Here is a 27,365-nt window from a genome sequence, read left to right as displayed (position 1 = left end):
GCTTAATCAGGATCGGAGTCATCTTTTTTCTCCTTCTTTCGATTCGACCATTTTTCAAACTTGTAAAGCCTGGCATCTCTTTCATCAGCTGGCTTTGTTGTATCTTTGGTGCTGTTGGTTCTCTTATGGTGATACTCAGGAAACATTGCCCACTCAAAACGGCCAGATTGCTCCACCTTGTATCCTTCACTTTTGGCAAGCGCCTTGATTCCCCATGAGTTGTACGGCTCTCCTTCAAAAAGACTGATTAGGATCTTCCCCTCATCATCATCGTCGTCATCGTAACCGCCAAAATCATTATGTTTACAATTCTGCGCATTCACCAAATCAAACACTTTGTTACAATTTTGAAAAAATGCAACCATCAATTCCTGATGTTGCTTAATATTTCGATCTTGATCTTTAATTCCTGCTCCAGTGTGAGGGAAATTAAACATGATGTATCGCAATTGTCGTCCATTGGCAAAGAGCTTTACTTTCTCATTCCCACGACGCTGTTTCGCATTAAGATGCAAGTTCAAAGTCTTGGGCAAATCAGTGGCATCTACATTATGCATTATCCGTACACCCTCTGATTCTAATAGCGTTAGTGTATCTTCACTTCCGGGGTATTTTTGTCCAACTTCATTAAATGAGTCGAAACTTGTGGCAATTAAATTTTCAGCAAGGACGACCCCCTGTGCTATTAGTGATCTAGCAAATGAAAAGTCACCCTCCCCAATTAGTAGCACTGTATCATCAACCTTGAATGGCATAAACCCCTTAGCTCTAGGGGTGTTATTCTTCTTCTGTTTATTAACTGATTTCTGCTTATTTAGCTGATTTTGTTTCTCAATCTCGGCATTCTTGATAGCTTTGGTATTGAGCTGTTCTTGAACCTTGAGCCTCGCTAGTGATCCTTTGAGACCCTTAGCGATAGTGTGTTTTCCCTTTAATTTACGTGCCATGGAAAGATACCTACTCATCGCAAAAAGATAAACTCTAAAATTCGAATAATAAAAAAGTACTAGGTAGCTCTACAAATGCACCTGAGCTTCAGCGACATTGAACTCCGATTCGTCCTTCATTGACACGTCAGAGACTGACGTTGACATTGCTGAATCCTCGGCATCCTTAGTCTGTCCTGTTTCGTCATCACTGTCGCCTACAGCAGGCTTTGTTTCCTTGTTGCTGTCACTCTGCTTCTGCTCATCACCTTGTTTCTCCTCATCATCCAGCTTCTGCGCATCAATCCCCTTGTCTTCATCACTTTCCTTCTCCTCATCACTGCTATCCTTAGCTTCGGGACTAGACCTTTCTTCTACCTCGTCATCAGATACATTTTGCAATATTTCAACGAATCCGTCGTTATACTCATAAAACAACATAAATGTACCCTGTCCACTCAATACCTCGGCTTCAGTAACAACGTAAATTGATTCATCACTGATCCTCCACCAAGTACCTCTCAACTTCCTATAGCAAATGTAATGGCCATAGTTGTGAGTACCGAAATGTACAATAACTGCCTTCAAATTATACAATAGTTTAGGATCAGAAGAGGCAGTGGTTATTGCTGTGCCATTAGGGGAAAGTAGGCCATCATTAGATTCTTGAGATGTTGGCACCGTTTCATCGACAGATGTTGGTGCAGTTTCGTCAACAGACGAACCAACGTCATTGTACTTTAAATCTTCATCCTGTTTTCTAAAGGGCAATCTTGCATCCATGTTTATTTGATTTGGTTCAACAATGTACGGCGATAAATCCAACACTGCGGGAAAAGTTACATTATTTGGGTTCTTCACCACCATGTACGTTTTTGGATCAAATTGTGAACGATTGATGTGCACGCTAAGCAATGGCGGTGGTCTGTCCAAAAATATTTGCTTAGACTTTCTGCTCTTTTTAATTTGCTTTTTAACTGTGAGCTTCTCAAAAGCTTCATCAGTCACTTGAGGTTTAGCTAGTTCTGTTTCGATGGCGGATAATCTAGTCTTTATCTGATCAATAAGTTTTGTGTTATTTTCCTTCTTTTCGAGCTCTTCTATAGTACTAAGGAGAAAAGTTTGAGTTTGTAGTAACCCACATCGATTACAATTCACATCATCAATAATCTCCGGGGTTATCCATTCATTCAACAATTGTGACAAATTGAAACTGGAATAGTAAGATTGGTTTTGTGGCAAGTTTAAGCTCAAACCACTAGTTACAGCATATCGTATACCACCAACTTCTCCACAAGTCAAACATCCAATACGTTCGCAAGAAATTCCATCAACTGGGGTAATCAACTCCAAGGGCATCACTTTGTGCCCTGCGTCATCCAAATTGGGATCGACTTGTGCAGCTGGGACATAAACGACACCCAATTTACCTAGTTTATTACACCCAGAAATAATCTCCTTCAAATTGCGAACATCTTGAAATTTGGTCTCTTTCTCTCCTTCTGGCTCCGGCGTAGGCAACCTGCTCTGAGTGATTTTTTTAAACTCCTTTTCCAAAATGTTCATAATCAACTGATAAAACTCTTGTGCATCTTCTTGATTATATCCACTAAAGAAATTTTGTCTAGGACCATTGGGCATCCTATTCAACAACGGCTTTGTGCTAAACTCCTTCCCTCTAGATCCATATTTGCCATTAACGTCGTCCAAAAGCTTTTTCAACGCCGTTGTGAATGGTAATTCTGGCTTTGGTTGATTTGATTTCATAGTAATCTTTTCCCCTTTGTTATCAATCTCAATTTCCGAATAAAGATACGAATCAATAAACTTTATAAATTGTCTCGACGACGCCAACGATTGTATCACTGAATTCATAAAACAAGTGTTTCCGTCATTACTTATCCCACCAACCTCACCACCATTGGCAATAGCAAATTTTTGCTCTTTACTCTTTTTTCTATTAAAACGATTAATTCCTGTTCTTCCGAATCGGGACGACGAGTTCATGGCTTTATGGAGTAGTTGTGGGATATTAAAGGGAATGTATTTTTGCCAAATTTCAGACTCAGAATTCAATGTCGATAGGTAGTATAATGAAACTAATATTAAAAGCGAAGTAGATGCCGTAGCTAATAGTTTGCTGGATTTGAATAACGACAACTTGACGAGTTCGTTTATAAAGATGAAATTTAGCAATAAGATTAACACTAAACGGGTAGATATAAACATGAACAGCGTTGAGCTAACCCGCTATACGCAATAACAGTTTTCAAAGGTGATTCTCAACTGGTTAGTTTTAAGCTTTCGATGACAAGTACAGCGTAGTTTTCTAATTTTTTTTTTTTTTTTCTCGTCAAGAGAGACAAAGACTTCTACAGGAAACAACTACAACAAAACTGATTTCATTTTACATCTACATTCAACGACCTTGTCCGTAGTTGGAGGTTCTATTCTGAAACTGAGGCGGTCTCTCTTTTCCCCATCCACATTTTAACGGTCTACCATTTAAGTTAAATCCAGCTAGTTGAATAATAGCCAATGCAGCTCTTTCATGTGAATCATATTTAACAAAAGCACACCCTTTTTCTGGGTGGAATTTGAAATCCACAATAAACCCAAAATTTTGCAATAATGGAAGCATTTCCTGTTGTTGTGTAGCATGTGCAATATTTCCTAAATAGACTGTAGTTTGCCAGGACGGAGTTTGCCTTAATACAATGTCATATGATTGGGGAGACATTACTATATTTCCCGTTTGTTGGGCGTTCCCATTGAGACCATTTGGCGGGGAGCTGAGAAGTTGCTGGGATCCTAGTGGCAAGCTGCCATTTGACAAGTTCAACTCTGGCAAGATCAACCCTGGAGCGGCAATATGTTGCAGGCCATTGTTTGAATATTGGTTACTATGATATGAATTGTAGTTTCTCCCATTGTACGGTCTGTATTGTCGTTGATTGTAGCGGTTGTTATTCTTCAGATGGTAATCCGAATTGCGGTTATTAACTTGTTTATGCGCTGCCCAGTTACATCTAATTGCTCTACCTCCTAACCAGGCTCCATTCATTGTTTGAAGTGCCAATTCAGCATCCTCTTGCTTACTAAAAGTCACAAATCCATAACCTCGGGATCTAGAAGTTTGCATATCCCACATAACGTGCGCCTCTTTGAACGAATCAAACTTGTTGAATGCTTTCTTCAATGCCTCATCATTAACTTCAGAGCTCAAATCTCCAACGAAAAGGTTGTATGTTGGATCCTCTGGAGTACTACTACTGGCAATCGTTGCAGACTGATATGCCCAATTGACCCTGATTTCACAATTGTTCAACAACTTCCCATTCAACGTGCTCAATGCCATATCGGCCTCTTGGTTATCGTCAAACTCAATAAATGCATAGTTAAACCCAAGTTTGTTCTTATCATTCAACAACTTTATCGACTTTATAGGTTTGGAGACTGAAAATAGTTCACTTATTTGCTCTTCCGACGCTGATTTAGGTAAGTTTCCCACGTACAATATCTTGTTTGAAGTCTCACGTCCTCCTTCTGTAGCAGAGGCGGGTGTTACTGGAGTAGATTCTTTACTCTCATCCTGAGTCACCTCATTTTCCTGTTGGTTGGATTCGGGTACAGCATTATCTGGGCTAGTTTGAGTCGCCTCAATTTTCTCGTTTTCTGACATATGCTTTGATTAAAGGAACGTGGTTAATGGATAGTTTGGAATATGTGCGTACCAAATAAAAAAAGGTTGTACAACAAATAGATGAGATTTGCAATATGTGTCTCAGCAGCGCAGATTGGCAAACCGTATATGTGTGTGTTTGTTCAATTGTTGAGTTCTGTATTAGACCACGAGTGGTTGTTTTGTCAATTTCCAATTTCGTTGGAAAAAAAATTAAAAAAAAAAAAAAAAAAAAAAAAAAAGCCTTCTATTTCGATTGACAAAAAAATTTCATTGTCAATAACATTTAGTGTGTGTCGCGTTTTGTGAACCTTCAATTGTAAATCAATATCGTGAAAAGAAGCCCATCTCGTTCTTCGCCAATGATCAGATTGCAAGTGACCAATGCACAGGATATAAAACCCCTTAAGGACCTACTCGAGGAGAACCAATGGCTAAATAGATCTTTCAAGATTGAAAAAGCGGATGGCACATTTCACATCTACACTACATTGAAAACCATTCCAGGATTATTGTCACATCTACGATGGGATCGCTACAAGGACCAAGAAAAACCAAAACAGTCACTAGCATCTATTCGAGATAGGTATTGTAGTGACCATGATGTACCTTACTTTGATGTGCCAAAAAGATGGACGGTGTATCCACCAATGCTACTTTTCAGCGCCAATACCGACGACACTCTACCGAGTGAATTCTGCAACTACTTACTCCAACATCATCAAGCAATGTTTGGTAATAAAAACATCACTCATGTGGCATTGAATAGGCCAATCATAGAATCGGACATCCTTCGCAGACCCACAAACTTGGTTCCGGTGTTTGGCGATTTTGGACCAGAGGTGAATGATGTGCCAACAGTGGGCGATTTTGAAAATGCATTATGGTGTCTGGTGGTACAGAATGGTATATATCAAACGTGGGCACCAAGGTACACAATGTTTTCAAGAGGCAACATAAAAGAGAAGAAGCGGATTCTAGACAATTGCAACGATTTAAAAGGAACAATCGTGTTTGACTTTTATTGTGGTATTGGGTATTTTTCGTTGAGCTATCTACGAAACGGTGCAAAGGTACTATGTTGGGAGTTGAATCCATGGTCGATAGAAGGATTTAGGCGAAGTTTGAAACAAGTTGGATACAAATACAAAATCTACGGGGAAGATGATGCTTTTACGATTGATGATCTCAAACTTTACGATGCTTGTTTATTCCTAGAGAGTAATGAAGCAATACCACTGAGACTTGAGCATGTGCCTAGTCAGGGCTTAAATATAAGTCACATCAACTTGGGACTTTTACCAACTTCGAAACCAAGTTGGCCAATTGCAAATACCCTCGTAGCACGAAAATCTTCTTCCTCCACGGTGATTCATGTGCATGAAAATGTGCATGTTGACGAAATTGACCAGATGAAAGAAGAGATAGAATTCAAGTACGATAACAGCACCGTTGTGCATATTGAAAAGATAAAGACATTTGCACCGGATGTGTGGCATGTCGTTTTCGATGTCGTCATAAAAAGAGAGAGGAAATAAAAGAGTGGAATGCATAGGAGTCGTTCATGAATAAGCTATGTTAACCAGTAATTTATGTAGCTCTTACAAGTCACCATTGTGATGAACACAGTAACTGTATCGTTAACGCATTCACGGGTCAACTTGATGACGAGTTGACGAGTCTTGTATACAACGATCAAAACCACAATAAAGATAATCGAAGTGTAAAGAAAGGACTAGGTTTAACAAAAGACATTTGTATCGTTTCATTTCCCAATAAGGAACTGTTAAGAGCCATGCGTGTGAGTCATGCCTATTCTGATGTGATTAAGGTAAGACAAAGGGAAAGGGGAGGAAGGGGATGCGTATTATGTGACGTGTTTGTAGTATAAAGTAACATGTGTTGTTTTATGTTGCCTGAGTTATCAACACTTGAAGAGGCGGAACCATATGATTCATACTGTTTATAAATAAGGGTAAAATTCTAAAAATCTCAAGCTTTATCTAAGTGAGTCTTCGTTTCTACGAAGAAACAAAATGTACTGCAACACCTTTTTCAAACACATCAAATACCAAATTCAGAACTCACTTGTGTTGGATTCATAAACGAATCCTCGGTGCTGATATACTAGTAAATTCGGTAGAAACGGTATTTTGTGTCACAAGTGCACCTGACGCACGTGGTCTCTTCGAACTCATTGTGAAACTCCTCAGCCATCTGTGGACAGAACAAATATAAGCTTTTTCGTGGTTTTATTTCATTATTTTGGTCTTTCTACTGGTATTTTAAGCTGAATAGCTTAAGGGGTAATTCGAAAAAAGAAGTGACCAAACCAGAACAACATGACTCCGCACAACATTCATTCTCACTCGAAACTGACCAACAACCACAAACTAGCTCCAACGTTTCTGTTGATGGCAATTCGATAGTAGTTTGTGTTTCCAGATCTGCAACATCCGGGTCCCATTAGTCGGATATAGATGGGATATAAAGTGCTGCCACCCCTCCTCAAAATGAGCGCATGTTGCAAGAAAATATGGAAAATTGCCTCGAGGGGAGACGCAAAAAAGAAGCGAAAGTACACCAACTGGATCACGAAATGTTAGAAACCATTTGGAAAATTCTATAGGGCTAAGCCAACAACTAGGAAAGAAATTTTTTGGCTTGCCCTACTTCGTTTTCTAGTTGGTTTGATAAACCTCTTCCTTCTTTGGTAGTGGATTTTGTTTTGTGTATTATTTTTTTGGAAATAGCTGCTTGATTCTACTCCCTCAGAGATAAGATCCTTTGGTGCAAAATTCAGCGTTATAACGAATTCGATGTTGATACTTAAGAAATTGTTGATTTAGTTTAAGTAGAGTGCTACATATATAAATTAATCACAACAACTGTTAATACGACCAACTACTCTACTCTTTTACCCGATGAACAATACCAATGTTTGAGGTGGAAATATCGCGCAAAGAACGAGTGAGGAATACTCCCAGAGTTGTCTAAAAAATTTGTATAGCCTGACTATCAGTTCGAACGGAGTTTCAATCTATTTTTTTGATATTAATTGCTTTATTGACTCCTTACCCGATATAACTTTTTCATGAATCATTTTCCACCCGTTTCGAAACCAAGTGCCGAGTAACTGATCAAGTGCTAACATCGAGTCACACACAATCGCCCTCTTGATATAGCCAAATGTATCCTGAACGTAAATCCTCCAGACGGATTGGATATGCCCGAATTGATAAATTTTGAAGAAATCTTTGTCAACCTTGATTTAGAGGTGATAATTAATATTGTTGGTTGGCAACAACCTTGCCACTTTTTCAAAATCCAATTTTTCAAAGCTTAGATCGAATTTTATAACGTTGAACAATTTGAAAAGCAGTAGATCAAGATTTCCGATGGTTGTGTTGGGTCTAAAATAGTGTAAAGCGAATACTTGCACCTGGCTAACTTCAAATATATCAGTGACCCATTTAATAGGAAAGAGGGGCATTTCCTGTTCACTGCTTCTCCTGAACTGCTCTTGACTAAATTCAAGTATATTTTCAATTATTTGGGTCACAAATTTTTACCCAGGAATGAATAGTGAACACTCATTTCCAAACATTCATCCACAGACATACTAAGCTCGATGTTCTCAATCATTTGAAGCTAACGACGAACAACTCTCAAAGTAGCTTGAATCGAAAACGCAACCCCGGTAAACCAAACCTTGGCTAGTGTCGTCAACCCTGGATCATAATGAAACTTTAAATAATAAATAAGGGTGGCGTTTCTGCTTTTCGTAGAAACATTTCAATCGCCATATCGCCACTAGAAACAAATAAACAGTTGATCATCGCTTATCCAAAGATGAATTCGAAGCAGTGGTTTCCAGTGCACTAAAATTAAATTCCAACTGTTTCAATATCAAAAATTATGTATTTCTTGTGGTACTTGGGTTCAGCATAGGGCCCAGCTTTGATGTAAACTCTATTTTCAAATTTGGGATTCAATTCTTGAACGCACACGTTCGCTGATCTAAAATCTTGACCATACTTGTCCAAAGTTCTGTCCGAAGCTGTAAAAGGCAGTGGCCAATATCCTTTGGTGAGGGCAAAACCGTACCCGCTTCCTCCTAATAGTTGATACAGTTTCATTGATGGCAATATATTCAACCATGCAATAATGGTCTTTCCGGGGAGATCTAAAAGGTGATCTTCAAGAGGGAGAACTCTAGCAAAGACTTCAATGGGCAAGTCTGAAAGGTTCATGATAGGTTCTGGAGTGGGGTGGGAGGTGAGTGGAAATATCTAAAACACTCAGCATTTCGAAGCTTGAAATTTTTCCAAATCGTAACCTATGATATTGTTCTGGTTTAGATAAGATTGAATCTAAATCAGAATCACGTGTTTCTCTTGTATTATCAGATTCTAAATAATCAGGTGTAACAGCTTTTTCACGAACTATATTTTCACCATCAGTTAATGAAACTAATACACTATAAAAATTGTTTTGTATACTTATTATCACATGAATTTGTTAAACATTAAATAAGGGTACAGTACAAAAACAAGAGCTGGTCTTTGACTTTGTAAACAAGTTCCTTTAGTTCACAAATACCGAAAAATCTTAATAGCAGCCGGTATTGCACCTGTGCATCTCTCGGAGAAGTCAACCTTCGATGTAACTTCTTTTCTGCACCAACCAACACTTTTCTCTTGTAGTCAAGGCAATCCATGAAGAAAATGTAACCAACTACTTGAAAGCCCAAGGAAGGCAATTTTCATGACCACTCACATAACTATCTGTATGTAACTCAAGCTCGAGATTCATTACGTCTTATCGTAATTTTTCTTTTGTATAGAAAACCAAATTTTGTCGTGAAAAAATGTGTCGTTTCAGCATGAACATTTGGGTGTTTGTGGTAAGAACACTTTATGCCGCACCAAAATGAATCCATTAGCCTGACTAAGGTGGAATTGACCCCATGTCTATGTGCACTATGAGCAAAGTGCTAAAGAGTGATCGTCGGTATTAATACCAATAGTCACGAGATCTGTGTCTCAAGACAAATTTAGGTCTCGGTGTAAGCCACACACATATATCAGCTTTTGTGCATCTTTGTTGTGCCCCTGCCAGCCCTAGTCATCACATGGCTCAAGAAATAAGAGAATGTTTGACAGGAAAACTCTCCAAGATTAACTTGGCTTTGGTTGCTTGTGAGCTTGAGAAAACTCATGATAGGCTTTTCCACCCAAGCTAGAAGTCTTTTCCTAAAAAGATCTCTGTGACCGATTTGTTATGCAGATCCGTTCTTGTGTAACTGCAAATTCAAATTTTTTGTACCTCGTAACTGCGCCTTGTTTCAACAAAGATGACTGAGATCAAAGAAACTGTGGTATGCAAAGACGTTTTCCACAAACAGGTAAATTGTACACCAATAACAACTGTTGTTGGCCGGCTACTCTTTTATCTTTTTGAGCTATCTTAGACACATTATAGCGCCATTCGCTTTCGAGAGTCATCTGATCGGCTTTAAAAAAGTTTTCGTCACACCATATTGTAGAGTCTATAAATAACGAGTGGTTTCCTAAATACCAATTGTTGGCCTCCAACTGCATCTCAATTGAGTAGCCTTATCTCAATTTTAAAAGTCGTTTACTTTTTTCACTACTTAATTGACAGTTGTCTATCTCCTAGGTCCAAAGTGTGGTAAAATTCAGATTGTGTCATTTTGGCTTTTGAGACATTGACTTACGACATTGGAGAACATAAAAAAAATAAAAAAAAAAGGAAAAATTATTCCCTTATTTTTTTCTTGAAGAGAGAGAGTGTGTGTGTGGGAAAACAAGTACTAATAGTCAGAGTGTTTTGTTGACGTGTGTAACATAGCATCTTCTACTGCATCATCCCATTGCTACTAAAGCTCAAGCTTTACATTCGCCCTGACAGAAACTACTAATATATATATATATCTATCCTTCGAAAAAAGAAAAACAGTTCAAAGAGTATACAAGTGAATTGTACCATGTCGTACAATCCAGGAAAAGACGATGAGGTTTACCACCAGCTACGCACATCCCCTCAAGAATTTGACATCAACAACTTCCAGATAGATAGTGGTATGCTACAACAGAATGGAATGGACTCACAAGATTACCAACAGAGAATTATTCAAACCCCTGGGGCTAACTACCAATATCAGGGTATGTCGGAACCTAACATCAAAGTAGGTTACTCAGAAGCTTATCAAGGGTTCGATAACCCAAACAATACTCAAGTCTCATATGACTATGTCAATCTAGATCAACAACAATACCCGGAAAATCAAACAGGCAATGGACTCTCTTTGAATACTCAAAGCCTACCTCAGTTCAATGACAACGATTTCCTATCACCAACATCCCAATTAAGTCACCTTTCTCCAGTCAACAAAACTAACAGTAACCCACAAAATGATTTCTTACAGGTGCAACAAAACCAAATGGATAACAATTTTCTCAATCCTAATTCACCGGGTCATTTTTCCTCGCAATCTTTGTACTCGGACAATTCATCTCAACCAGCTTCCCCATATCTTGACGCAGCATCACATTTCAGTAACACCAATTTGGCTCCTCCACAGGCTCCTGGACCTGCATTTTCCGATGCAGGATCGATACATGGGGGAAATTCGTCTACAAACTTGGTACAAAATCATTTTGACACTCGGAACAACAACGATTACTTAAACACTAATATTGCATTTGGGGAATCGATTAGCTCGACAAACCTACCAACAATGTCTTCTTCTTCTAATGCATGGCAACAAACCGTTGAAGCGGATCTTCAAAGAGAGGAATACAATGGATTAGAATTTGGCGCTGGAACGGAGTATCCGCGTGAGTTCCGGTTGGACTCTCAACCACTTGTTCAAAAAGAGCCCCGAGGTTTTGAAGAGAATCTTCAGCTCAATAACGTCAATGCCCAAGTGGAAACAGACCCAAATCATTTCACTTTCCGTAGTCCACAAATGGATTTTGACCTCGATATAAAGGTAACCCCTCCGGAACATTCAGGAGAGTCAAAAGCACAAGATATTGAAGGGGACGCCAGTGAAGAGGTGAATCAATTACTCACAGAAAACAACTTGTCTACCTACAACAATCAAATGAAAGAACAAGATGACGAGCAAGGTCCAACAGTGCATAAAGACTCATCAGGCATTGTGATCTCAATCCATCAAGCTCCTGAAGTTATGGCTGCAAGGACGCCATCATTGTTTAGTAATTCGTCCGCAAACTCTTCACTAAACTTGTCCCGAACCAACAGTCGCAATGACGGTGACGCAAAAGACGAGAAAAAGAGCAGCGTCAGTCTTGTACCGAACTCGCAAATTATCCCTTCGTCACCAAACTCAGCTAGTGGTGAAGAGAGTTCAAGGGATTTGCTAAATCCCGAATATCAGTCAATCAAACGTGGAAGGAGAAAGAGCCATGCGTCCAAGACTTCAAACAGTTTATCTCCAAGACCGCGATCGAAATCACCAGTATCAACCAAAAGTGTCAATGGTGATAATGATGACAATAGTGATGAGGATGAGAATGACGAGAATGATGATTCCTCGCAAGTGTCCTCCCGTGAGAAGATGTTGGAATTGGCTCTGCCAAATCAGTCATCGAAACGTACACAAAAACACCCCAGTGTTTATGCATGTCACTTGTGCGAGAAGCGTTTCACTAGACCGTACAATTTGAAATCGCATTTGCGTACGCATACTGATGAAAGACCATTCATTTGTAGTCAATGTGGTAAGGCATTTGCTAGACAGCATGATCGGAAAAGACATGAGGACTTACATTCTGGTGAAAAGAAGTTTCAATGTAAGGGAATGTTGAAAAATGGTCAGCCTTATGGATGTGGAAGAAAATTTGCTCGCGCTGATGCATTGAGGCGGCATTTCCAGACTGAGGCTGGTAAAGAGTGCATACGGCTTTTGATTGAGGAAGAAGAGGAGGAGAAACGGAATGGGGGAGTAGTGCTATCCTCTGTTGATACAATAGGAAGCAGTGGTAATGATTTCTTGAGTCCAGATTCCTCGTCAACAGGACGTGGATCCGTGCCTCAAGTAGCAATTTCCCCGCCAGAGTAGCCTATGTGGGGATATGGTATTGAAGGGTGTATAGCAAAAAGAAAATAGGGTTTACATAATGTTCTAAAGTTGTATTATTGTTTATGTTTTTTGATAAGATGCAGTTTTGTTGATGATGTAAAAATTTAAGGAAAAAAATCGGTTTTCGAATCTTCTGCTCCATTCGGTGTGACAATAATGTCAATCCTAAGCCAAGATGAAGAGTTTATGGATAATATGAAATATGCCACCCCTGATCAACTATCAGACAAGGCATTAACTAAAGCAGAAAAGGAATTGGAGAACTTGCAACAACAAAAACAACAACAGCTTTTAGATCAGAATAAAGAGTTTTTGCAAAATCTATTTCAAGAAAATTCAACTCAACCGATTAAGATACGAAATGTTCAATTGACTAATGGTGCTCAGTTTCGTGAATCGTTTGTTGAGTCACAGTTTCAGCCTTTACTTACTGGTCATGTAATTCCCTTACATCGATACTTGTCCATTGTGGATAACATTCTGAAAAATTTGATTAAAGTTGGTGTTGTTGAGAATGTGCTATGTAATACGCATCAAGTGGCATCGACTCCCAACTCTCCCATGTTGGGGATGCGACGTGGGTTCAGCATGGGAGCTGGTGCTATACATGTAGTGCCCATCTTCAATACTATACCCATCAAACGTTTTTTCGCTAAAACAGGCACCAATATTGGGAATGGAGAAGGTGATGGATACATTCAATTTCAACTACGAAACATATTTGGTGGTGGAGAGAACCTTGTGTTTGATGCCGTAACTGGTACCAAAACGTCTAGTTCGTATTTACTAAACTATAATCAACCAATTGCAAATAACTGTAACTATATTTGGGAAAATTGTCTAAGTTTAAACACAAGGAACCTCGATTGGATTCAGAGTAAAGTTCACACAAAGAGTTTAATCAGCAAAATCTACACCCAGTTTAACAGTTGCAATTTGAATCATGAAGTGATTTTGGAGAATTCAGTACGTGAGTTGGACAATTATGGTTCCAAAAGTTTTGAAATTTTGCAACAAAGTGGTCAAAATGTGAAATCTTCAATTGCATACAACATCAACTACGATACAAGAGATAGTAAGCATTTGCCATTCAAGGGAGTCTTTGTTCAATGTGGGATTGAATACAATGGGCTATTCAAGTTCAACAAGTATCCATTTGTGAAAACTGCGACTCAGTTGCAGCATGCATGGAGTTTGCCCTTGATCAATTCGCATGTATTGTGCAGTACCAAAATGGGACTTTTATATCCTTTGGCTGGCAAGTCCTCGATACTAGATAAGTTCTTTATAGGTGGCCCCAATGACGTGAGATCATTTACTTTGAACGGACTTGGTCCAAGAGATCAGAATTCATTTATTGGCGGTGACTTATTCCTCAATGGTGGTGTTTCGTTGTTTACGGATATTCCCAAGTATAAAGAATCCAATTTCAAGTTTCACAATTTTATCAACTGGGGTAAATTGGTACCATTAGATCAAAAAAGATCCGTGTTGCATAATGTCAAGCAATTATCGCATTCTTATTGTTTGAGTTATGGGTTTGGTATACTCTACAATCACCCAATGGCTAGATTTGAATTGAATTTTGTTTTACCAATTTTGGCTAATGAGCGGGACTCCATAAGAAAGGGAATACAATATGGAATCGGTGTGTCTTTCTTATAAGGAGTTTAATCTTGTATATATATATAAGTATAGAATGCTAATTAGATCTTCTGAAACTACTTTGTTTTACTGATCCACTCATCGTGGATTTTGATGACAGCAGGTATCATTTTACTTTCAATCTCAACACCCCTTTGTACCTCTTCAACAGTCAACCTAATCCATTGTTCTTCACCATTAGGACTAACAAATACCACTTCCTTTTTCCTAGTTTGTAGCAAGTTCCCAATCACCAATTGATGATGATATCTCTCCAATGCACTTCTAGCTTTCTTTAATAAAATATTGCTATCAGTCTCCAATTTAAAACTAATAATCATTGCTCCTGAAGTCCAATTCAGAACCAAACGACTTAAAAACTTGGGCACCTGAGCTAATCGAATCACCAATTCTCCATCTTGAGTAGCCGAACTTTGGATCTTATGTTGAGGCATTCTTGATTGAGGAATAAAAAAATCAGATACAGCAGCAGCTAAATAAAAAACAGCCTTGTTGGAATACACTTTTAATGACTCAGATATGGTTTTCAATGTATAAAGATATTGGTTTACGGTGGTAAATGGAATCAATAATAATGAATTTGTTGATTGTGCTTCGTGGTATTTACGATAAACTTGCAACATTTCATCACTAAATTTAGGATTAATTTCAATTTTACCATCACGTTCAATCATAAAATCAAGAAAACAATTGGTTGAATGACTATAGTGTCTTGAATATGGCAATAATGAAAACTCACGATGTAAAAAGATTACAGCATACCCATTTTCTAAAAAGTACTCGGCTGATGTGGCTCCTCGAGTACCGGCACTGAAGTTGTCAATGAATCGAACTGTATTGTTTTCCAAGGGTACTGTTGTACCACCAGATGTCACCAATGCAATCTTTTTTTGCGTGGTTTTTTGGTGGTGGGTGATGAATTTTGAAAGCTCTTGTTCTATTTCTGGTAAATACGATGGTGGTTTATGGCTGGCAAAATAATCATCCTCATCGGAAGTTTGTGCTGCTGCAAATTCAGGTATCGATCGATCAATGGCAGTGGATTCCTCGGGTTTTGCCGTATGGAAGTTTTTCTGAGCTGGTGGTGACATTAGTGATTATGAGTCGGTGGGTGTTGGGGGGAACGGAGTGGTGTAGCAGCTTTGCTTCTAATTCGAATCGATGATAGGTCTTCTCAAATAATTGGGTGATCAATTATTTTAGTTGGGTCGGTTTGGCGGGTGTACGCTATGCAGGACAAAATACACTGCGCCGCAAGACACGACTTTTCTTTATTTTGCAACACTCAACAAAAGTAAATTGAAGGGATTACTGTGTGAGATGTAACTGAGCTAAATAACAAAATGATTTATAGCCAACTATTCGTTTGTAAAATGGTTGGTTGTAGCACGATATCATCACGCATGCATTCCGGATTCTAATACATTTGTTGCAGTACAGTTTCACAATATGTAAAGATGCCTCTGAAATACATTCTCTACGTCAGTGTATATTATATAACACTAGCAATATTTCTTCAAGGGCAACACAAAGGTGAGGCTTCGTAAAAGTCACGGTATACTTCAATTACTCACTCAATTGTGGGGAGCCATTTTCGACTTGTCTTCCGATTGTGAGCAATTTTGCTGCAAAGTTGAAGAAATAGTTACAGTTGCTTCTTATATTGTTTTCTTCTCACAAGCTTTTCATCAGTTTTTGGTAACATAAGATAACACACTTGACTGCTGCATACTGAAAGTTCGACTCATCTACAAGAGAATGAATTGGGCTGCAATTTTGATTCATGTGGCTAAAAGCAAAGCATAATTATCTTTTCAGTTTCATGACACTGAAAATCTGAAAAGTTCATTGGAACTTTTTCCGTTTTAGTTTTTTCTTTTTTTCCCCATAAATTTCCTAATTGGGTAATTATTTAAAATACTCTGAAACTATCACGTATAGCAATGATGCAATCTACGCGAAGAATAAAGAGTCAACTTGCAACTGATACATCACCATAATATGTATATTTATATATAGACGCTCCACCCCAGCCTCTGTGAAATTAATCCACTTTGTTTCTTATATATAATTCATCAATTCTCATAACCATTCCACAAACCAAACTATACAACACATCAGAAGGATACACACCCCACACCATTTACCACAAGACACATTAGCAATATTTCTGCTTCAACATGCAATTAATACAACTAAGTCTAGCTGGTCTCATGGCTATAAGTGGTGCTCAGTCACTATTCATTCCCAAGAATCAAGATGAGTTTGAGCTAATCACCACGAAAACCGACGTCAAGAGCTTGTTCAAGAAATACCCCAATGGAAAAGTACTTGATGACATCAATGATCCCAATGAAAAGATATTTGTTTATGATGTTGAGACGGTGATGCTGAAGTTGGTCAAATGAGAGAGGCAAACAATGCGTGTGGTTTGGGCCTTTGCTTACGAATTCGATGATACATGTAATGTATTCACTTCTTTCTAATATCCCTATTAGACTCCTTTTTCCTTAAATGATACGTTATAAGACTAGAATTACTCAACTTGTAATTATGTATATATGACCTTTATGAACACTTTCTCTACTTTCTGAGTCAAGCGGTAGCGATATTAACTAAGAACCACGAAAAAGTTTGGTGATCCAATTATTAATGGTTGCATTTTTTAAATCCACCAAATGACAAAGATATAGTACACAGTCCACAAACCATCTATACACCCCCTTTAAGCCATATTAAACCGCATAATGTCAGCAGATTACTGGAACTCATCACAACGAAATCAATGGCAACTCACAAGATATTCTTTACTCGAAGCCAGAAGGAAAATCATTTATCTTGAACGTAAAATGATTCAAAATGGACTAATAAAAGATACCCCTCACATCAACTATGATTACAATATGCGAATATATCTCCACAACTTGGTGCTTAAGCTAGGTCGTCGAATGAATGTAAGACAAGTTGCCATTGCCACTGCAGAAGTTTATTGCACCCGATTCTTAACTCGTGCCAGTTTAAAAGAAATTAATGTCTATTTACTAGTGACAACTTGCTTATATGTTGCTTGCAAGATTGAAGAGTGTCCGCAACATATTCGATTGATTGTACTGGAGGCAAGAAACTTGTGGCCAGAGTATATACCCCAAGATGTGACGAAATTGGCTGAATTCGAATTTTACTTGATTGAAGAAATGGATCTGTACTTGCTATTGCATCATCCTTATAAGTCGCTTTTACAATTGAAACATTACTTTGAACAGAAATACGATGTGTATGGATTCAAGTTGTCTGATGAAGAGATGCAAAATTGTTGGAGTTTGATTAATGATAGTTATATTACTGATTTACATTTGTTATTGCCACCACATATAATTGCCGTGGCTGCTATATACATCACCATAGTATTGAAAAAGAACTTGTCACAGCTAAAGAACAAAGAAGAGAATGGAGTCTCGAACAATAGTATAGCCAACAATGTGGATTCAAACAATCCACAGTCGAGTTATACACAAAACACAGCTGGTGCCAGTGTTAAATCTGGATCAACAGTGTCCGATAACAAAGAGCTAAATATTGATGATTTGATCAACTTGTCGAAACCAAATAGCCAAGAAGAGGATGCAAGTAAAGCGAAGTCAAATGAAGTCTCACCACTGAAGAACAACAGTACACAGGTGAGTAATCCGCAACATCATCAAGGCGATGCTAATCAGCAGCAACTGTCAACTAAAACCACCCACACAACAGCCCAAGATTTGGTGAATTTCGATCTAGATATCCTAGATGATGACACAATAAGGATCAACAAGTTTATGAATTTTGTTGAACATTCACATATCAATCTCGATGAAGTCGTTGAAGCCGTTCAAGATATGATCAACGTGTACGTGTTGTGGAACAGATATAATGAACAATCCGTTAGGAAAGCGTTACAGGTTATGCTTTGGAAGAGATGATCCAAGTTAGAGATATACACTCCGCATCTACAAATACATACACATTCAGCTTTTGTTTGCATTGTGCTTACGTTACATTGAAAAGCTGTTTACTGCATTTTTCCCACCCGTTCCGAGAGGGATCCCTTTTTGGGTGAAAACCTAGATTCGGTTTTTTCCGTTTTTGATGTTACTAAAAATAAATACATACAGACGGATTTATGCATGAAAGATGTAGAAACATGAAAGAGATTTGAAGAACGTATCGACATGCCCCCCCCGTAAAGTTGTATAACCACCGTGTATATCATTTATGTGAGTTGCAGTAGTAGCAATTAAATTCAATTTTTTTTTTTATTGCAAAGCGTAAGTTCAGGCAACGTGTCTGGTTTTTCATTTCTAATTTGTTCGCGGATGAGACGCGCAATATGTGAAACGACCCTCTTATTACATATTAAGAGATCCCAATGGTGCTTTCTTTAGTATAAGCAGTACCAAAAGGTCTCCACATGGTTAGACAGACACGCACTATGTACAATAGGTAAAGTATGTAGACCAATAATTCAATGTAATCTCGGATCTGATGTTTTTATGGTCTCTTCCCAAGCCACGAATGCAAGAAAATTTTTTTCTCATTTTCGCTGTCTACGGTAGAGACAGAGAGAGAGACAGGCACAAAAAAAAAAAAAATGGCGACCGAGGCTTACAACAACGAGATGTAGACAACCCACCTCAACAAGCAGGAGGCAGAGATTCAAACAGAGACAGGCAGTAAGAGACGGCCCTTGGGAATACAAGTCACAACAAAGAAAGAGAGAAGGAAAGAAAGAAAAAATTCTTCTTTAGATCCGAATTAAGGTTGTCAAAGAATACGTATTGCCACATAGCATCACCACCAAGGGGGGTAATAGACTCACCAGAGAACAAAAAAATAAAAAAAGCCAATTGCCCTAACTTTTCATCTTTCTGTTGCAAAAAAGAGACACCCCAGCTTGAATCGGCCAATACCTTGCCATTACTACACCCAATCGTATTTATTTACCTATCAGATCTATACCAACACAAAAGATCTCACATTGATATTATGGCTACACTGACAAAGATAAAGACTAGACGTAGTTCCAGTCGACTGGGCGAAACTTGTGATTCTTTCAAAATAAACACCACTTCGTATAACCTACAGGAAGACAGCGATGGTTTGCAGAGTGCAGTGCAACAAAACAGCAGCACTGCCACCAATGCAGTTGAGGCAGCTCAAGATCAAGCGTACCATGGATCACTCTGGGCCAAAGTTGAAAGAAATCAGATACCATTATCAAGAAACTTGATGATTTTACTATACACTTTGAACATGTTGAGTTCCAATGCCAACATAATCAATTTTACAAGCAAGTTTTTACATTTACAAAATCAAGTTGGATATAATCTGCAAGGTAAACCAATTTATGATATTCACATTGATGACATTTACTTTGTCATCAATTGGGTTATTACCGTCACTTTTCTTCGATCTTTCTTGATGAAGTATTGTTTTGGCCCATTTGCTGCTAAATTTTGCAGCATTCATTCACGTAAAGCCAAGATAAGATTTGCTGAACAAAGTTGGTCTTTTGTTTACTATAGTATTTCATTCATGTATGGGGTATACTTGTATTTGGATGCTCCATACTATAACAATTTAGATCAGATATACATAAATTGGCCTAATTTTGTCATGGATGCTAGATTTAAAAGTTATTATTTGATTTCAATGGCGTTCTGGTTACAACAGATATTTGTGTTACACGTGGAAAAACCCAGGAAAGATCATTATCAAATGTTTAGTCATCATATTATTACTTGTTGCTTGATTATTGGTTCATACTATTACTATTATTTTAGAATTGGTCATTTGATTTTGATGATCATGGATTCTGTTGATATCTTTTTAGCAGCGGCCAAGATGTTGAAATACGCTGGTAGGTTGGTTGCTTGTGATGCCATGTTTGTATTATTTTTGGTTAGTTGGATTGCATTACGACATGGGGTATACAACTACATCTTTTATCACGCTTGGCATAAGTCTGTCCATTTGATGCAAGATGGCGAATGCATGGTTGGATCCGTGCAAAAAAGATGCTGGACACCAACTGTAATCAATACATTTATGGGGTTGCTAGGTGGTTTACAAATAATTACATGTATTTGGATGTATTTGATTTCTAAAGTTGCTTACAAAGTTGTCATTGGAGTTGGTGCCGAAGATGTCAGAAGTGATGAAGATGATACTGATTTTGAAAAAGAAGGTGAAGAGGACAAGACTGGAGTGTTTGAAGAAAACGAGGGGGAACTTTATGGAGATGCATATGGTGATTACGAAGACGAAGAAGACGAAAAGGAAATCGAGCTGGACATCAATGACACGACTGATATTGTTATAGATGTTGAAAGTGAAGTTAGCGTATATGAAATGGAAGAAAAAGAGGATGTAAGCTAGTGATTTTAATAGAGGAATGAAAGTTTGAAAAAGTTTGTACCAAAAAGACTATGGTGTAGATTGACAAAAGCAATATCTTGGATGAAGCAAAATGATTTCACCAACAAATACCAAGAATACAGGAAGCAATTACATGGGTGCGACTGTCGAACAAGTTGAACATACTATAACCTTTACTCAATGAATACACTAAAAGCCCCGCTTATTTCTTGGTAGTTACTCTTTTATTATTGTATACCGGAAACTAAGTCTTTCACCTTCCTTAAATTTTGTCTACTAGCACCTTTTTTTTTACTTCATCAGGACCGGAGTCTACTTTACTAAAATGATTACGTTACAGCCTGGAGTATATCTCCATGATTACCGCTGCTTCACAGACTCGCTTCTCATTCGAAAAAGTTTCATTGCACTATAGTTTCTCCCCTCCCCCAACTATCGAGCTGAAGGAAAAGGGACTTGCCAATCGATATATTGTGTAGAGTGCTTCGAATATCTGCAAGCTTGTTATCCGTGCCAAGAACCACCGTTATTAAATGGCTCAAGGTAATGCCCTAGCGGGAACTGTTTAAAGTATTTGCTTTAAGTGGTATTGGCGACGTATAGAGAGAAGACAATAGCGAAAACTTGCTTATTACCACCGCTTCGGGTCGCAAAATTTATTCGACTTGTATGAAAACCGTGCAAGATAAAAATTGGTTAAAAACACATTAAGAAGTTGATAACCAAGTTTAACATTTTACTTTTCGTCAGGTTAAACGCAAGTATTCCAAAAGATACCTCTGATGTATTCTTGATTCTTGATTTTGAATGCATTAAGGACCTGGTATTGGAATACATTGGCTTCATACATTTATTAAACATTTGGACTGCTGTCGAAAATTGTCTTATACCCATCAGCATGCATTTCCTAATTTTCTCACGTCAATGCACAGATGGCTTTCACCTCAGTATTTTCCATGCATCAGTGATGAGAAACGACGGTGATTTTTCTATTTGCTTGTCAGATTATAATGCCAACGTTTGTATTTTAAATTGTCGACAAGGGTTCTTTTTAATGCTGAGACGCATACACTTTTACATGACTATGGAGCAATATCTTGACTTTAAAGAACATATGATGGAGAGCAATTCTAGGACCAACTGAATTGAAATAAAACTTTAGCTTAGAAATGGAAGGACTTTATGATGAGTCAGTTGTGTATCCCAAAGACTTCCCTATAGATTAGGTGACTGATATATTTTATCTTGATAATGTCACCCAATTTGGGGTACAATATTATACTCTCACCATAACCATCACTAAGCTTGGCCATTTACTTTTTTCGAATGCCGACCAAAGTAGGATTGAGTTTTGGTAGGTTGTGCATTGATGATGTGCTTGATCAAATCTGGCTGGGCTTTCACTTTGTTCATCTTATGATGAACAAAAATCATTACTATCCACACTCATTTCAACGAGCTTCAGAGTGGGAATGTTGTGATTGTGGGAGAAGGTGAGTTTAGTTTGGAAGATGCCACTCAGGCGCGGCTACAATGATAGAAGTATCGGCGCATTGAAATTAATATATAATCTAGCTGGATATATCGCACTACTGAAATGGAGGTACCAGTAGAGAGAATGAAGCAGACTGAACTGCACTGCAATTCGTGTGTAGCAATCAATACCAAAAACAGAATGTTCAAATGACCACCTTCTGTTCTTCTACTATATAGATTTTCCCTACTTGGGGAGACCGTGAAACATATATCCGACGCGCGTGAAGAGATCCTTCCTCTTTTGGTTTTTGCAGAAGGACAAAAAAAAAAAAGGTAAACAATAGAAGAGAGGAAATCAAGAGCAAAAGTCGGCAGCAAAAGTAGAAGCACGTATCCCCACACACTACATTCTTATCAAACGACTGGATCTTATACAACTTCGATCATACATATCCCTTTCTCACTATTACTAGCACCACCCCCTTCACAAGACGTATAAATGTTATGGATTCGAAAACGTCTACGTCTGCGTCCACAAACACATACTCCTCAGGAATTAAACAATCTTCAATCTCAGTTGCAGTTAGGGTTCGACCATTTACAGATAACGAAAGTAATCGTCTTGTGAAACCGGATGATGATGACTTCTTTCTTGGAGATGGATGTTTTACCGATGGGAATAATATAAACAACAATGCCTCCACTAATAACACCCCAACGAAGCAGAGATTTCTTAATCAATCAGGTATAAGAAAAATTGTCAATGTTGTTGATGATCGAATGTTGATATTCGACCCTCCTGAGACCAATCCTTTGGCAAAAATGCAAAAGAATGCCTTTCCCAATAGTTTTAAAGGATCACGAATAAGGGAACACAAGTTTGTATTTGATAGATTATTCGATGAGGATGCATCTCAAAATGATGTGTATCAGAGCACTACGCGGCCATTGCTAGATTCAGTTTTGGATGGATATAATGCCACTGTTTTTGCATATGGGGCAACAGGATGTGGTAAAACGCATACCATTTCCGGCACACCTGACTATCCCGGGGTGATTTTTTTAACAATGAAAGAGTTGTATGAAAGAATTGGGGACCTAAGTGATACCAAGATCATTGATGTTAGTCTATCGTATCTAGAAATTTACAACGAAACCATTCGTGATTTACTCAATCCAGATACTGATTTTAAGAAGCTAATAATTAGAGAAGATTCAAACAACAAGATTTCTGTATCCAATCTATCGCGACATAGACCAGAATCAGTGGAAGAAGTGATGCATTTGATTATGGCTGGTAATGCCAATCGTACATCAAGTCCGACTGAAGCCAATGCAACGTCAAGTCGATCACACGCAGTATTGCAAATCAATATCGATCAAAAGAACCGCACTGGTGATGTCAAAGAGGAGCATACATTTGCCACGTTATCGATTATAGATTTGGCAGGAAGTGAACGAGCAGCAGCTACCAAAAACCGAGGAGCAAGATTGAACGAAGGAGCAAACATCAACAAATCGTTGTTGGCTCTAGGGAATTGTATCAATGCATTATGCGACCCAAGGCGTCGTAATCATATTCCATATCGCGATTCAAAATTGACGAGATTGTTAAAATTTTCCCTTGGAGGTAATTGCAAAACTGTCATGATTGTATGTGTCTCACCCAGTAGTCAGCATTATGATGAAACTTTGAACACTTTAAAATATGCCGATAGAGCTAAAGAGATCAAGACCAAATTGATAAGGAACCAACATAACTTGGATCGTCATGTGGGATCCTATTTGAAGATGATTACCGAGCAAAAGCAAGAAATCGAGGAGTTACGGGCACGGGAGAATCAAATTGTTGATGTCACCTTGGACAAGAGGAAAAAAGTCGAAGTACAAATTTTCCAATTACTTCAAGATACTATCACATCAGTCAAACGAAACATCTCAAAGTACAATCTTGACAAATCGAAAAAGATATTCATGTTGGCCAAGAGAAAAGTGCTATTGCGGCAAAAAATTGAAATTGAAATTATACTTGAAGGGAAACAACAATTTCACCAAACACGACAATCATCAATTTTAAAACTGCAAAGTGATCAATTAATTTCCAATATTTACGATTTGTGTGAACAGATTTTGTCCAAAATTGATAATCAAATCTGGCAAATTGAATCTCAATACAGACAACATACAGAAATTGATCATATTTTGGGCGAATCTGCAGAACGAGTTTTGAAAAGGTTGGTGAATGATGAGCCCGATTGGACAGTGTATCATTCGGTGATCTATGATCAGCTAATTCAATCTATACGTGATGATTTGCAGCTGGAAATATTGGTGAAATCATCGGCATTATATGATCACTTGATCTACTCACTTGCTCAATTTTATCGTACACCGTGGGCCGTGGCTACTCACTTGGCAAGTCATTGTGGGGGTGGCGCTGCCAATAAAGATGATGCAATCTTACAAGACTTGCTTGATGGGTTGGAAAAACTTGTGAATGGGACATTTGATGGTGTTTTTGAAAAATTTGCTTTGGATTATCTACGAAATAAAATTTGGGATGACGATGGCAACACCAGTAGGAAGGAGTACAATGATGGTGGGGATATAGTACGTCTTGCCAATGATGAAAACGCATACCCTACTCAATTATTTAAAAAGCCACGAACCAATGGAAGATCTACTACTCTGATGACATCACCTCCTCGCGAAGCACGCAAACCATTGGGTAAACGATCAAAGACATCACCAAACAGTAAAATAAAACGATCATTGAGACTACCCACTTCGTCGTCCACCACCACCTATAACAAAAAGAGGAACCAACTAGCGTTGCCTACGCCTGCTGCAGAGGCAGAGGTGGTGGCAGAGGAAGAGGCTGACGCACCCGACGATGCACCAGCACCAGAAGATATCAGTATGAATGATTCTAGTTTTCAAAACAACTCGGGATTGATGTTTCAAGAAGATGGTAATAACTCCATCCTAATTGATCAAGATTTGGATTCACCAATGAGTAACAATAAACAAGTTCAATTTTTCGATATTTCACAAGATGATGATTTACAAATGAGTTCACCACCATTACCAAAAGTACCATTGATGCGAAGTGACTCATTCACACGAAACGACCAATACAGTGGTGGTGATAAACTGCAACCCACTCAAGCTTCGAGTGATGCGACTCCGGTAAAACCACCACCACCATTTCCTCCACAGCTGCATCTGCATCCACCACCTTTACATAGTTTCAATTTGACTGAGCTGAAGTCATCATTATTAAATAGACTGGCTGCTTCTAAGGTGATGCTGCAAAATACTGATTAGAAGAAAGTGATTATAGAGAATAGAGTTTTAACCATACATATCTGAAACTATTCCATTAGATTTTGTTGTAGTATTCCAAATCAACTATAAAATCGTAACAACCATTAAGGCGTGGGGTTTATCGTACACAACACAATTTGATTTACCAACCACCTCTACCTCCACGACCTTCCTCCATTCTGTCTCCGTACCCACCTGGTCCACCTGATCCACCACCGAAACCACTTCTACCTCCACGACCTTCTTCCATTCTGTCTCCGTACCCACCTTGACCACCAAAGCCACCGTGATGACCACCACCGCCATGGTGACGTCCTTCATCACGACCACCGCCGTAACCAAAGTTTCCACCGCCTTCATTACGACCACCACCGTAGCCACCTTCATTACGACCACCACCGTAGCCACCTTCATAGCCACCTTGACCACCACCGTAGCCACCTTGACCACCACCGTAGCCACCTTGACCACCACCGTAACCGCCTTGACCACCACCGTAACCGCCTTGACCACCACCGTAACCACCTTGACCACCACCATATTCACTGTCGTTACGGCCACTGCTGTTACCTCCAAAGAATCCACCACCGCCGTTATTGTTATGATGCTTCTTTTCATCCTTGTGTTCTTTATATTCATCTTGCAATTTGCTTCCACCAACAGCACCACCAAGAACTCCCAACACAGTACCTAATGTGCCGTGATTTTGACCACCGGCTTTGTCACCGGCAATGCCGCCAAGAACACTTCCGGCAACACCACCGAGGAATCCTCTATCTTGTTGTTCGCCATTGTTGCCACCACTTCCACGATTGTCTTGGCTGTTGTTGTTATTGTTACCTCCCTGTGGGGTATATTCGCCTTGGTTACCTGATGAATAGAAATCGTTAGCTGACATGATCTAAACCAATTGAGTTTATTGAATAATAGGATATAAGTTTGTGAAAATTATAGAAATATTGAAGACTTTCAATTGATATTTATACTTTTTTAAACAAAACTTGAAACGTGGCGTTTGATGAATATGGGGAGGCTTTTTCCATTTTGAAATTTTCGGTGATTGAATGCTGAAATGAAATTGCTACAAATGACAAAGGGGGAGAATAAAGGGGCTTTGTGTAAGTTTGCAGCAATATTCCTGTACATGGAGAGAGTAACTTCCACTATATGCACAACTTTAAAGGGTAAGAAAAGAACTACACGTGACCTGATCTAATTTGTAGCTCACATTGTTTGTAAAGTCATTCAGAGTAGTTTTATATCGACGTCACGTCTATGCACAGTTGTAGCTAAGCTGACGTCAGCTTGTTAGAGAATTATCACCACTGTTTTGTTAGTTCGATGTGCTCTTTATAAGGAATGGCTTAGTTTCATTGGTTGCAATGTTTTTATATAAATGAATGATGTAATTGACAGATTGGTTTTGTTTTATTCTTTTCAGTTTTTTGAGTACGACACGCACCTGTCTTGGCAGTCCTTCTAATTGTTCGATCGAATCACAAAAACTCAACACTAAAAGGGCCACATTTATACACTACGGAAATGTGTATCTTTGAATGATACGTAATGGCGCAGTGTATATGCATCGTGTTTTTTAACATCAGCCTTGCACCATTGATCATGAACGCCCAACTATGCCATCACCGGTCGATCCCAAGCGAGATTAGAAATTAGAGTTTGAACCCAAATATTTATCTACCTACGTCTCTAAGCTTTTGCTCTGTAAACATGTAAGATTGTT

General features: G+C 38.6%; 13 protein-coding genes across 13 annotated transcripts; 7 read left to right on the top strand and 6 right to left on the bottom strand. All coding sequences in view use genetic code 12, as the record gives it.

Moving 5' to 3' along the window:
- Positions 1 to 2: 2 nt before the first annotated feature.
- On the bottom strand, positions 3 to 947 carry CPAR2_807160 (25S rRNA (uracil2634-N3)-methyltransferase; the record flags this gene model as incomplete). The annotated part of the gene is made up of 1 exon (XM_036808620.1): positions 3 to 947. One exon carries the CDS (start codon positions 945 to 947, stop codon positions 3 to 5), a length of 945 nt encoding a protein of 314 aa, XP_036665339.1.
- A 69-nt stretch (positions 948 to 1,016) lies between these two features.
- Positions 1,017 to 3,155, bottom strand: UBP1 (ubiquitin-specific protease; the record flags this gene model as incomplete). The annotated part of the gene is made up of 1 exon (XM_036808619.1): positions 1,017 to 3,155. The coding sequence occupies one exon, from the start codon at positions 3,153 to 3,155 to the stop codon at positions 1,017 to 1,019; it is 2,139 nt and encodes a 712-aa protein (XP_036665338.1).
- A 190-nt stretch (positions 3,156 to 3,345) lies between these two features.
- CPAR2_807140 (uncharacterized protein) lies at positions 3,346 to 4,608 on the bottom strand (the record flags this gene model as incomplete). The annotated part of the gene is made up of 1 exon (XM_036808618.1): positions 3,346 to 4,608. The coding sequence occupies one exon, from the start codon at positions 4,606 to 4,608 to the stop codon at positions 3,346 to 3,348; it is 1,263 nt and encodes a 420-aa protein (XP_036665337.1).
- A 362-nt stretch (positions 4,609 to 4,970) lies between these two features.
- TRM12 (Trm12p) lies at positions 4,971 to 6,146 on the top strand (the record flags this gene model as incomplete). The annotated part of the gene is made up of 1 exon (XM_036808617.1): positions 4,971 to 6,146. The coding sequence occupies one exon, from the start codon at positions 4,971 to 4,973 to the stop codon at positions 6,144 to 6,146; it is 1,176 nt and encodes a 391-aa protein (XP_036665336.1).
- A 2,349-nt stretch (positions 6,147 to 8,495) lies between these two features.
- CPAR2_807120 (uncharacterized protein) lies at positions 8,496 to 8,861 on the bottom strand (the record flags this gene model as incomplete). Its single annotated transcript, XM_036808616.1, has 1 exon — positions 8,496 to 8,861. One exon carries the CDS (start codon positions 8,859 to 8,861, stop codon positions 8,496 to 8,498), a length of 366 nt encoding a protein of 121 aa, XP_036665335.1.
- A 1,757-nt stretch (positions 8,862 to 10,618) lies between these two features.
- CRZ1 (DNA-binding transcription factor) lies at positions 10,619 to 12,721 on the top strand (the record flags this gene model as incomplete). Its single annotated transcript, XM_036808615.1, has 1 exon — positions 10,619 to 12,721. One exon carries the CDS (start codon positions 10,619 to 10,621, stop codon positions 12,719 to 12,721), a length of 2,103 nt encoding a protein of 700 aa, XP_036665334.1.
- A 177-nt stretch (positions 12,722 to 12,898) lies between these two features.
- On the top strand, positions 12,899 to 14,407 carry SAM50 (SAM complex subunit; the record flags this gene model as incomplete). Its single annotated transcript, XM_036808614.1, has 1 exon — positions 12,899 to 14,407. The coding sequence occupies one exon, from the start codon at positions 12,899 to 12,901 to the stop codon at positions 14,405 to 14,407; it is 1,509 nt and encodes a 502-aa protein (XP_036665333.1).
- A 56-nt stretch (positions 14,408 to 14,463) lies between these two features.
- Positions 14,464 to 15,498, bottom strand: CPAR2_807090 (phosphopantothenate--cysteine ligase; the record flags this gene model as incomplete). The annotated part of the gene is made up of 1 exon (XM_036808613.1): positions 14,464 to 15,498. The coding sequence occupies one exon, from the start codon at positions 15,496 to 15,498 to the stop codon at positions 14,464 to 14,466; it is 1,035 nt and encodes a 344-aa protein (XP_036665332.1).
- Positions 15,499 to 16,587: 1,089 nt separating this feature from the next.
- On the top strand, positions 16,588 to 16,815 carry CPAR2_807080 (uncharacterized protein; the record flags this gene model as incomplete). Its single annotated transcript, XM_036808611.1, has 1 exon — positions 16,588 to 16,815. One exon carries the CDS (start codon positions 16,588 to 16,590, stop codon positions 16,813 to 16,815), a length of 228 nt encoding a protein of 75 aa, XP_036665331.1.
- A 339-nt stretch (positions 16,816 to 17,154) lies between these two features.
- Positions 17,155 to 18,366, top strand: SSN8 (cyclin-dependent protein serine/threonine kinase regulator; the record flags this gene model as incomplete). The annotated part of the gene is made up of 1 exon (XM_036808610.1): positions 17,155 to 18,366. One exon carries the CDS (start codon positions 17,155 to 17,157, stop codon positions 18,364 to 18,366), a length of 1,212 nt encoding a protein of 403 aa, XP_036665330.1.
- A 1,063-nt stretch (positions 18,367 to 19,429) lies between these two features.
- On the top strand, positions 19,430 to 20,821 carry LAC1 (Lac1p; the record flags this gene model as incomplete). Its single annotated transcript, XM_036808609.1, has 1 exon — positions 19,430 to 20,821. The coding sequence occupies one exon, from the start codon at positions 19,430 to 19,432 to the stop codon at positions 20,819 to 20,821; it is 1,392 nt and encodes a 463-aa protein (XP_036665329.1).
- Positions 20,822 to 22,801: 1,980 nt separating this feature from the next.
- Positions 22,802 to 25,624, top strand: KIP3 (tubulin-dependent ATPase; the record flags this gene model as incomplete). Its single annotated transcript, XM_036808608.1, has 1 exon — positions 22,802 to 25,624. The coding sequence occupies one exon, from the start codon at positions 22,802 to 22,804 to the stop codon at positions 25,622 to 25,624; it is 2,823 nt and encodes a 940-aa protein (XP_036665328.1).
- A 142-nt stretch (positions 25,625 to 25,766) lies between these two features.
- RCT1 (Rct1p) lies at positions 25,767 to 26,522 on the bottom strand (the record flags this gene model as incomplete). Its single annotated transcript, XM_036808607.1, has 1 exon — positions 25,767 to 26,522. One exon carries the CDS (start codon positions 26,520 to 26,522, stop codon positions 25,767 to 25,769), a length of 756 nt encoding a protein of 251 aa, XP_036665327.1.
- Between the last annotated feature and the right edge of the window lie 843 nt (positions 26,523 to 27,365).

Source organism: Candida parapsilosis, contig 005807 (assembly GCF_000182765.1).
Source record: "Candida parapsilosis strain CDC317 annotated contig 005807".
NCBI lineage: Eukaryota > Fungi > Ascomycota > Pichiomycetes > Serinales > Debaryomycetaceae > Lodderomyces > Lodderomyces parapsilosis.
Note: the sequence above shows the minus strand (reverse complement) of the source record. Positions and strands in the feature narration are given on the sequence as shown.